The sequence below is a fragment of the Urocampus carinirostris genome, chromosome 6 (assembly GCF_059441175.1).
Source record: "Urocampus carinirostris isolate Australia breed hairy pipefish chromosome 6, RoL_Ucar_1.0, whole genome shotgun sequence".
Classification (NCBI taxonomy): Eukaryota; Metazoa; Chordata; class Actinopteri; order Syngnathiformes; family Syngnathidae; genus Urocampus; species Urocampus carinirostris.
The window spans coordinates 34,821,220-34,833,514 of NC_142354.1; the positions used below are offsets into that span (position 1 = coordinate 34,821,220).

The window sequence follows — 12,295 nt, forward strand, 5'->3', positions numbered from 1 at the left end:
GGAGAAAATGACTCAGGTTGGTCCAATTCAGTCTCTAGTTTATTATTTTCCTCGTGAGTTTTAGCACTCATTTTAAGTTGCACGACACAAAACAGTGACATCTCGTGGTTGAACAATACGCACTGTCCCTTTAAGTGGCACCACATTTCTTTAAGCAGCTGTTTGCAGGGTTGGGTAGGGTTACTTTAACTGGATTACTTTCAATGACTTTTGGATTACTCCAATACCAAATATGCTAATAAAAGACTAAAGAAACTAAATATGAATAAAATTACTAAATTTTGAGCAGGATTGGGGAGTAACGGATGACATGGAACGGCAAAAATGAGGTTGGCAAGCTGTTTGGATTTATTTTCTTTTTGTTTCTGTCGCATTTTATGTTAGTTTTGCCGGAGATCAAAGCGATCAAAACCAGGAGAGAAAGCTTACCACGTGTTGTGAGTCATCATTTTATTCATATTTAGTTTCTTTTGTCTTTTATTAGCATATTTGGTATTGGAGTAATCCACAAGTAATTGAAAGTAATCCAGTTAAAGTAACCCTACCCAACCCTGGCTGTTTGTAACAATAATTTAACAGGGTTGGGTAGGGTTACTTCAACTGGATTACTTTCAATTACTTTTGGATTACACCAATACCAAATATGCTAATAAAAGACAAAAGAAACTAAATATGAATAAAATGACGTAAATTTTGTGCAGGCTTAGGGAGTAACGGAATACATGGACGGCGAAAATGATGTTGGCAAGCTGTTTGGATTTATTTTCATTTTGTTTGTCGCATTTTATGTTAGTTTTGCCGGAGATCAAAGAGATCAAAGCCAGGAGAAAAAGCTTACCACGTGTTGCGAGTCATACTTTTATTCATATTTAGTTTCTTTTGTCTTTTATTAGCATATTTGGTATTGGAGTAATCCAAAAGTAATTGAAAGTAATCCAGTTAAAGTAACCCTACCCAACCCTGGCTGTTTGTAACAATAATTTAATAATTCTCTGTTCTCCTTTGTTTGATGGTAAGCTATGAGGGGAGAAAATGCTGATATCAAGGCTTCAAGGACAATTTGAAAGCAAATCTGCTCGTATCATAAAGGGGCACAGTGCTTTAATGGAAATTCAGTATATGACCCTTCAAGTTAAAGGTTGCCCTCGCTGGGGTGCTGGGATGGCGCATGCATATTCTGTCAAACAGTTAGCATCGCCAATATATGGCTAAATATTTGTTACAAAAGCAAGCAATAGTATACTTTTTGTCACGAAAATAGAACTAGAAATTGTCACACAATATGCTTTGAAGGTCGTCTGGGAAAATTGAGTTCATCAAACCCATTCGGCATTAAAACAAATGATTTTGGGTTTAAATTATACTAAACATAAAAGTTATGGCGCCAACGCAATTCATGCGCAGTTCGTTATGGTAAAAAAAGTGAAGCACTTGACAGCTTTGTGAAGGATGCAACGCGTAAGGCGAGGGAAAGTAAAATGAGTTTTTTTGTTGTTTACCTTGCCGGAGTGATAATAGTCCAAAGTGGAGTCAGGCGCTAACGTGCACGCACCCACGCTGGAAGGGGGAGCCGGGTAGAACCTGACGTCCATAGCAGGGTCCGCGGGACTGGCGAGAGTTGCGATCCTGTCGAATGTGCCCTGTTCTCTCACTCGCTTCTCTCGCTCTCTCACTTTCACTGTCTCGTTCTGCTCATTGCGAGAGATCTATCTGGGTTTCTGTTTTGCAGTTGCGACTTTTTCCCTTCCAGGAGCATGGGCGAGCTGCGCCCCCCTGCGGCCAAACGGGGAAGTCGTTTCCTCAATCGAAGCGCTTTTGAAATGATCACAAATGGGGTGGGAAAACGCTATAATGACATACGTGTCAAGCCCCACGGCTCCATGCCCTTACAAAATGTTGTATTTTCCCTTACAAAATAATCTTACATCATACTTTTTTTTCAAACGTGTTTATTTATGTAGTTTAACATGGTATATTGTACACAGGGTTGGGTAGGGTTACTTTAACTTGATTACTTTCAATTACTTTTGGATTAATCCAATACCAAATATGCTAGTAAGACAAAAGAAACTAAATATGAATAAAATTATGACTCACAACACGTGGTAAGCTTTCTCTCCTGGCTTTGATCTCTTTGATCTCCGGCAAAACTAACATAAAATGCGACAGAAACAAAATGAAAATAAATCCAAACAGTTTGCCAACATCATTTTTGCCGTTCCATGTATTGCGTTACTCCCCAAGCCTGCACAAAAGTTAGTAATATTATTCATATTTAGTTTCTTTTGTCTTTTATTAGCACATTTGGTATTGGAGTAATCCAAAAGTAATTGAAAGTAATCAAGTTAAAGTAACCCAACCCAACCCTGGTTGTGAGATACTGAGTTGCTCGACATGAATGAGGTTTAATATAAAAAAAAACGTTCAAAAATTGAGTAGAATAATACATATTCTTATTCAAATTATTAATTCATTTTTTGCATTATATTATTGTTGGTAATATACTGATTAAAGGGATAACCACAAACCTGTCTTTTTTCATTTTCTCCTTTTATACTTCCTTTTTTTTCTTAACTTCTTTAAACAACAATATTGATTTGTAATATAATGCATCAAAGCAAGTGAGCCGTCAGGGAGCCGGCTCTCTTTAATGAGTTGAGCCAAAAAAGCCGGTTCTCTAAAAAGAGACGGACTTCCTTTCACGACATAACTACCACATGAAATCTGAGGCGTTTGATGCATGTGAACAGTAGCATACCTGTCAACCTCCAGGGCTCCATGCCCGTACAATAAATAATCGTACACCATATTTTTTTTTCCGGAATGATGCATGATGGGAAATCCCCAAGTGGCAGACGCGTGCGATTGACAAATTTGCGTTTTCCTTACAGATTTCCTTGTACGTTGTACTCGTCTTAAAATGCATAAAAAAACATACTTTCTACGGCAAAACCGTACAGGTTGACAGGTATGCAGTAGCATCTAACCGATCGCTTCGTTTGCAACCAAAAAAAAAAGATACTGAGATAGAGGCTACCGCGGCGAACTCGTTTGACTTGATTGATTTGCCGTTTCATCATAGTCGGTGTTTACCGGATGGTACCCATAATTGACAAATTTGCGTTTTTCCGTACAGTTTTTTTTGTACGTCGTACACGTCTTAAAATGCATAATAAACGTACTTTGCACAGCAAAAACGTACAGGTTGACAGGTATGTAATGATGACACTTATAATAGATAGTTACACGATTGATATCTCATCTCATCTCATCAGCTGCACCGCTTATCCTCAGTAGGGTCGCGGGGGTGCTGGAGCCCATCCCAGCAATCATCGGGCAGTGGGCAGGGGACACCCTGAACTGGTTGCCAGCCAATCGCAACGATTGATATTTTAAATGTTAATAATAAGACTCGATTGGACGAAATAAAATTCAAGTCTTGAGCAGTGTTAACTATTTGGAGGCATTTTGTGTAGGTAATATTATTCGCAAGTAGAATATCAGTTTCCATTGCTACGCAGACAGGGTTGGGTAGGGTTACTTTAACTTGATTACTTTCAATTACTTTTGGATTACTCCAATACCAAATATGCTAATAAAAGACAAAAGAAACTAAATATGAATAAAATTATGAGTCACAACACGTGGTAAGCTTTCTCTCCTGGCTTTGATCTCTTTGATCTCTTAGATCTCCGGCAAAACTATCATAAAATGCGACAGAAACAAAATGAAAATAAATCCAAACAGCTTGCCAACATCATTTTTGCCGTTCCATGTATTCCGTTACTCCCCAAGCCTGCACAAAAGTTAGTAATTTTATTCATATTTACTTTCTTTTGTCTTTTATTAGCATATTTGGTATTGGAGTAATCCAAAAGTAATTGAAAGTAATCAAGTTAAAGTAACCCTACCCAACCCTGTACGCAGATGACACTCAACTATATTTTCCGATGGAGGAATCTGCCCGACTAAACTGTGGAAATTGGATGCCACTCAACTTCTTGCGCCTCAACTCTGAATAGACCGAAATGTTAATTATTGGTTCGTCTAAATGCCGTGACTAATTCTCAAAAACTGCTCTGAATACTGACAAATGTAATATCACCCAAAGTGACTCAGTCAAAAATGTAGGTGTCTCATTTCATCCCACTCTGTCCTTCCAAACACACGTTAAGAGTATTACTAAAACAGCTTTTTTCCAAACTTGTAACATTAAAATCAAACGTTTTTTAATATTTTTACCGCCCAAAATATCACATTTGAATTCTTGGCGTCCTTCATGTCTGGCAGCCGGCGTTTTTCCAGGACACTACCAGCGTGATTTGTTTTACCGCTGCCTGGAAGGTAAATCGGCGATCGGTGGGCAGAAGAAGCCGGGCAGAGTTGTCAGCCGCAGGAAAACAGGAAGCCAGGGGCAGACGAGCAGTATACCGGACAGGACGGGACAGATGGGATTGATACCGGATACAGGATACAGGATGGCTTGGATCAGGGATCGATACAGGATACGGGACAGACGGGATCTATAACAAGCAGGATACCAGACAGGACGGGACTGACGGGATCGATACCGGATACAGGATACAGGCTGACGGGGCTTGAATCAGGGATTGATACAGGATACAGGACGGACAGGATTGATAACAAGCAGGATACCAGACAGGACAGGACGGGACAGATGGGATCGATACTAGATACAGGATACAGGATAACGGGGCATGGTTTAGGGATCGATACCGGATACATTATACAGGATGGCGGGCTTGGATCAGGGATCGATACAGGATACAGGACGGACAGGATTGATAACAAGCAGGATACCAGACAGGACAGGACGGGACAGATGGGATCGATACCTGATACAGGATACAGGATGGCGGGGCTTTGATCAGGGATCGATACAGGATATGGGACAGACGGGATCGATAACAAGCAGGATACCAGACAGGACGGGACAGACAGGATCAATACCGGATACAGGATACAGGACGACGGGGCTTGAATCGGGGATTGATTCAAAATACAGGATACGGGACAGACGGGATCGCTACCAGATACAGGATACAGAATAACGGGGCATGGATCAGGGATCGATACCGCATATAGAATACAGGATAACGGGGCATGGATCAGGGATCGATACTAAATACAGGACGGACGGGATCGATATGGGATACAGGATACAGGATAACGGGGCTGTGAGCAGTGATCCATACAGGAAACAGGATACGGGACAGACGGGATCGATACCGGATACAGGATACACGATACGGCATGCCAGAGTCAAAATGCTTGCCTTGCAAGTGCGGAGGTTCGTTGACGGACTGACAAGGAGTGAATGGAAGCGTTGAGTTTAAATCGGAGGGGAACCAATCAGGCAACGAGCAAAACGCCAAATGGTGCCAAACGAGCGGGCACAGGTGAGGGCAATGGTGACAACAACTCAAAAGTTTTGAGACATTTCGAGAACAAACACTCTGCCTTAGTGAAGTAGCACGTAATAATGGTATGTAAAAATGAATCATGATTGGTTTTGCGCACGTTTTCCTTCTGCTCTGATTTGAATACACTGTGTAAATGTGTACATATTTATGTTGGGAATTTCATTGGCTAACCAAAGTATCAATCCACATTGAATCGGTCACTATTGGCTAAAGACTTTTGAAGCCGAATTGGTCATGACATTTTTTGTTTTGTTTCTGCTTTTTCCAAAACAGGCTCTGATAGGCTGTCACAGGCTAAGGCTTGTAAATGATCAAAATCAAAAGGTCAGAAGCTGATATAAGTATTGAAAATAATCTTACGAGTCTAGTTATCTTTAAAAGGGAGTAATGAAGCCAAACAGATTGAATACAACGAAGATCGTCAAACAAGGCAGGAATGCTTTTAGGCGAATTTTTTTTTTTTTTTTTTTTTTTTTTAGATCTGTCTGCATTATTGTGTGTTTTGGAGTAAATATTTAACAAGGTTGGCTTCACTGGACTTTTGTGAATGTAACCACACCATACTTGCGGGGGACCGTGTCGTGCGTGGAAGTTCCCAGCATTTTGGAGTTAGATAGTTTAGCTTCCAGTAGCACAATAATTTTTAATTGCTAGATTTGCTCCGCCATTAACATCCTTGAGTACTTCCATAAACATTGAGCACATTGCATGTTCTCTGTCCTCTTCTGTGCATGCAGAACACTTGTGTTGTTCACACAAGAGATCACATTCAAGTCGCATTTAGTTAGAAATGTGAACACAAAAACAATGGAATTGAGCATTTAACTCTGCAGTCTGTACCTAACCTTGGTGTATACCATAGTGTGTGACTGCCAGGGACACTTTTAGCACCCCTCCCTACGTGGCCTGCTGTTTGCTAGGCATGGGACAGGGCCAAATCCATGCACCACCCCAACACAAGCAAAAAAATGACAGACAAAAGAGGAAGCGCTGAGTGGTCTGGACTTTTTTTCAACAACAGAAAAGGACAATGCCAGGTGTGATTTGTGTGGTAAAGTGGTCCTCTATTATGGCAATACCATCAATTTACATAAACACGTGCTGCACCTGTTCTAGGCCAGCTGCTAGGCGCCAACCAAGGTGACCTGCCAGATGGGCATTGCAGCGGGAGAGATCTTTGGGAAGGGCCCGCAACATGTCCTGAAAATAAAGCCGCACCGTATTTAAAGCCACAGTGTTTTAAATGTAAGGAAAAATGTATTATATACCACAGCCATATCCCCCTAGTGGGAGGTGGCTAGAGTAATTTCTGACTCTTTTTGGGAGATTGATTCAGAGGAGGCGATTCCCAGCCCCCTCGCTCAACCCAACTGAGGTGTTGGGAGTCATTAGGTGACCAAACCCCCCAATTCCAACCCCTAATGCTGAATGCCAAGCAGGGAGGCAACGGGTACCAATGTTTAAGTATGACTCGGCCGAGGCTTGAACCACAAGCTTCCAGTCTCGGGGCGGGCGCCATACCCCTAAGGCCACCGAGCTGGTTTTAGGAAAGGAAAAATAGCAGCACATAGTCTGGAATTTATGGTATGAATTGTTAGTGTTCCAATCAAAAAGCCCACGTGGATGACCAAGCTAATTAGAGTTAACTAACCATGTAGAGTGCTTGACAAACTCATAGTTAAATCAAGTCATGTTTATTTGTAAAGCCCTTAATCACAAGGAGTCTCAAAGGGCTGCACAGACCACAGGTTATTGCAAACCACAGACTATTATTACACCATCCCCTGATCTAAAACCTACACGAGGGCAAGGAAAAATTTAAAAACCTCAACATGAGGAAATTGAAGAAACCTTGAAACGGTACTGCACATGAGGTAATCCCCCTTCCACGATGACCAGGCTGCAACTGATGTTGATGCAACAGATATTGCCAATGTGAAATATAGGTAATTCATAAGCTCTAGAATAGAAGTGTGTTTTAAGCCTAGATTAAACAGTTCCACTGAGGCTGCAGTTCAAATCTCAGGGCAGAGCATTCCACAGCACCGGGGGCCTGATGGAGAACACTCTCGAAGATGCTGTTCTCTTCTCGGCTCTTGGGATCACTAGTAGACCAGTATTTTCAGAGCGAAGGCTCGGGGCCGGAACTTTGGGGGAAATTAAATCTGATATGAGGGCGCAAATCCATCGATGATTTTGTATACTACCAGCAGAACCTTAACATCACATCTTAAGATAACAGGGAGCCTATGCAGGTTGGCTAAAATCAGGGTAATGTGATAATTTTCTTTCTTGGTTAAAAGCCTCGCTGCATTTTGCACATCTGGTTAGCTGCTCCGCTTGCACATCTGTTCTCCTCTGCACTATCGTACTCCAGTGCTATTGTTATTGTTTAATGACTTGTTTACCTGACTGCCCATTTTGCACATCTGGTTAGCTGCTCCTCTTGCACTCTTTGCACTACTGTATAATACTATACATAGCTATAAATTATTTAGCATATTATCAGTACTTAAATACTGTAACTCAGTACAACATTTATTTATATCTGTACATTCAAGAAAACTGTGCGGGTCAGATGTATCGACATTTCGTTCTGTATATACGTGTAAAAGAATGACAATAAAGTATATCTGAATCTGAATCTGCAGCATTCGACCTCTGGTGGCTTCAATGTTATCCACGAGTTTTGACCACTCTGTCGTACACGTCCACACAGTAACTCTCATAAAACAGCCTCACACACACGGCGGAGGACACAACAGGATGTAAGTACAGAACAATGTGTCACGGTCGCCTTGGTGACCAGTCTGCCCCGCCCTCTGGGCAACAGCTGAAGCAGTTTCCACTAATTGTGTGTCTGATTTAAGGCTGCATTGTGGGCTCTGCGGTTGCGGGTTCATTACTACTCATTATTCACAATCCCGTTCTGTTATGCCTTGTCCTGTTTTAGTCTGTTATGCCTTGTCCTGTTGAGTTCGTGCCGGAGGAACTCTGTATTGTTCTGTTTTGCCCCGGAGTATTGGGCGACTTTTATTTTATTAAATAAAACCTATGGATCGTCAACGCATTTGAGTTCTCCCTTCATGCCTCCTGCCTACGTTCTGGTCCGGTCACCTTCCACGCCACCACGCCCGTCCGTGACAGAATGAACCCGCCAACAAATAGAACTCAGCGAACGATCCCAGCGCGACTTGGGGAGAGCTGGAGAGCGCAGTTCGGCAGGCGCCTACTGAGTTGGCCTTCCCTGCCCGTTCGAACCACGGCCCCGCCCGTCGTGGCCCTTGCTGTGCCTCGAATGGGGTCCCACGAAGAATTGACGCCTGCCTGCCCGACTCCCGTGCCGATTGCCTGCTATTCCCTCTCCCCTGCGTGCATGTCCGAATCCGACTCCGCTGCCCGTCGGGCCGACTCCGACTCCCAAGCCTGCCTGTTCGACTCCCAAGCCTGCCTGTTCGACTCCCAAGCCTGCCTGTTCGACTCCCAAGCCTGCCTGTTCGACTCCCATGCCTGCCTGTTCGACTCCCATGCCTGCCTGTTCGACTCCCATGCCTGCCTTGACTCTCCCTGTACTGATTTTGTTCAGTCTTTCCTGTCCTGTCTTGTCTGTTCTGAATCTGATCCCCCCTGAGTCTGACTCTTCTGAATCTGATCCCCCCCTGAGTCTGACTCTTCTGAATCTGATAACCCCCTGAGTGCGACTCTTCTGCATCGGCCTGACCTGAGTGCGACTCTTCTGTAGAGGCCTGACCTGAGTGCGACTCTTCTGTAGAGGCCTGACCTGAGTGCGACTCTTCTGTAGAGGCCTGTCCTGTTTACCCGTTCTGATTTTGCCTGTTCTGATTTTGCCTGTCCTGTTCTCGTCAGTTCTGCCTGTCTGTTATCCCCTGTCCAGCTTGCCCGCCGGACCCCCCCCTGCCGAGCGCCGATTCCGATCCGCCCGACGCAGATGGCGCCTGTCTCTCCCCGTTCCTGCGTGTTCGGAGGAGGGAGCGGGGTTGCCCCAATCGTGAGCGTCGAACCATTCCGGGGCGTGAGGTTGTAATTTTTTCTTTTTTGGGACCTCGGGAGCTGTCCCTTAAGAGGGGGGCTCTGTCACGGTCGCCTTGGTGACCAGTCTGCCCCGCCCTCTGGGCAACAGCTGAAGCAGTTTCCACTAATTGTGTGTCTGATTTAAGGCTGCATTGTGGGCTCTGCGGTTGCGGGTTCATTACTACTCATTATTCACAATCCCGTTCTGTTATGCCTTGTCCTGTTTTAGTCTGTTATGCCTTGTCCTGTTGAGTTCGTGCCGGAGGAACTCTGTATTGTTCTGTTTTGCCCCGGAGTATTGGGCGACTTTTATTTTATTAAATAAAACCTATGGATCGTCAACGCATTTGAGTTCTCCCTTCATGCCTCCTGCCTACGTTCTGGTCCGGTCACCTTCCACGCCACCACGCCCGTCCGTGACACAATGTCCGAGCGCTGTGGAAAATAACACGCTGGCGTACAAAATGTTTTTCCAGGACAGCTTTCTTGCACAGCATACAAGTTCCACAAACACGGGGAAGCATTTTTGGCTGCGTTCTAGTTGTCCTGTAATTAACCTTTCTTGCATACTACTCACCCTTTCAGTCAGAGAGAGTGAAGACATTTAGATAAAGAAAATTACTTTTAATAAAAGGAAGAAGAGAATTTCTGTCAATTTCTGACTGTGTCCTCCAAGTTGTAACATCCACTCATCCTTTGTTTGTGTCCTCCTTTTACAGTTCTTTTTTTCCATCAGGCTGATTGACACTTGCAAAGAGCTCTTTTCATTGCGTGGAGACTGTGAATCTCCTGTATTCTTTATATGTTATTGAAAAGCCACTTTTTACTGTTTCCCTATATCCACGTGACAGCTTGACTTTTATGCAGTAAAAAAAATATGAACCACAATTACGTTAGCGGAGTTAAACAAAATTCTGGAAAGTACTTGCTTTGTGATCCATTAAACATTTTCTACATTTATTTCTTACGTGTCACAAGATTACTTTTGTATACTTTTTGATATTTCTGGTAAATTTTAAGTCAAGTCAAGTCATGTTTGTTTGTACAGCCCTAAATCACAAGGGGTCTTAAAGGGCTGCACAGACCTCAGATTATTTTGCAAACTACAGACGAATAGATAGATAGACAGATAGACAGACAGACAGACAGACAGACAGACAGACAGACAGACAGACAGACAGACAGACAGACAGACAGACAGACAGACAGACAGACAGACAGACAGACAGATAGACAGATAGATAGATAGATAGATAGATAGATAGATAGATAGATAGATAGATAGATAGATTGATAGATAGATAGATAGATACTTTATTCATCCCCATAGGGAAATTCACACAGCAGCATCCTTGTGTTGAAAATAAAACAATAATAAAGTCAAAGGAATATAATACATAAATACCCAATGTAACGTGTTGATATAGAGTATTTAAATAGTGCTACACAAAATACACACTGTAATAAAGATAGGGTAATATGCAAATGTGGGGGTGGGGTTTAATGTGGGCTTTTACTCCCCCGGGTGGAGTTAAAGAGCCTCATGGCATGAGGGAGAAATGATCTCCGTCTGTCCGTGAAACAAGGCTGTGACAGCAGTCTGTCGCTGAAGCTGCTCTTCCGTTTGGAGATGATGCTGTGTAGTGGATGTGATGAATTGTCCATGATCGACCGCAGCTTTTTCAGTGATTATTACACCATCCACTCATCTTAAACCTACATGAGGGCAAGAAAAAACTCAAAACTCAAAAATAATTACAAATTAAATGCATGTTTTTTCTTCAAAGTAATATTAATTATAGAATTATTTTATCAGGTTTACTTTAGGAAGTAGCACATTTTAACCATTTTGTTTTTTCCTTTAAAGGGACAATGTATAAGATTCAGGACTTTCTAGCAGTAGAAAAAAGGAATTAATTCAATAAAATAAACATTGATTTAAATAATGGGCAAAAATATATCACATTGTTAATTTTTATGATTATTCATAGGTCGAGAAATGTATATTTTATTTACAAGTTAAGTCACATTTATCGATATAGCCCTTAATCACAAAAATGTCTCAAAGGACTGCACAGGATTACAATTATACCAACACTTGATCTTAAACCAACATGCGGGCAAGGAAAAACTCAGAACCTCAGCGTGAGGAAAAAAAAACCTTGAGAAGGGGCCTCACAAGTGGTAATACTCCTTCCAGGATGACCAGGGTGGAATAGATTTAGCATTGAGTAACAGTACACAAACATAGTAAACATCAATAAAAGAGAACACTAGGTAACATGTTGAAATTTGTCCGGAAAGTGCATCAAAGCAACGATGCCCCAAGCGTGTAAAATAGTTCAAAAAGTCCATAATAGCAACGACGCAGCTTCTCATCTCAAATTGTCCTCCCTCTACTTGTGACTCCAAGAGCCAAGAAGAAGTCTGCAGGCTCGAGAACGTTCTCCATCTGGGCCCCGGTGCTCTGGAATGCTCTGCCTCTGGAGATAAGATCTGCAACCTCAGTGGAAGTTTTTAAATCTAGACTTAAGACCCATTTCTATCCAATAACATATGATTGATGCCCACCTCATACTTTTCTTTTCCTGTCTTTTCCCGACTGCCAGATTTGTGGTGATACGAGTGAGAAGGACGATTTGAGATGAGTCAGCTGACCAGCATCTGGACCTGAAGCATGCCAACGACTGTACCGACCAGAAGCGTCGTTGCTCTCATGCACTTTTTGGAAACATTTCAACACATTAACTATTGTTTTCTTTTATTGATCTTCTTTATGTTTTGTGTACTGTTATCCAGTGATAAATCTTTTGCACCCT

General features: G+C 42.5%; 1 protein-coding gene across 2 annotated transcripts in view; it reads right to left on the reverse strand.

Moving 5' to 3' along the window:
* tox2 (TOX high mobility group box family member 2) overlaps positions 1-1,715 on the reverse strand; it is a 205,622-nt gene extending 203,907 nt beyond the window's left edge. The window contains exon 1 of one of the 2 annotated variants that reach the window (XM_088338842.1): positions 1,500-1,715. In XM_088338842.1, coding sequence (XP_088194968.1) covers positions 1,500-1,592 — 93 coding nt within the window. In that variant the 5' untranslated portion in view covers positions 1,593-1,715. The remainder of the gene's footprint in view (positions 1-1,499) is intronic. The other variant, XM_088338843.1, reaches the window with a different exon arrangement.
* Positions 1,716-12,295: the final 10,580 nt, after the last annotated feature.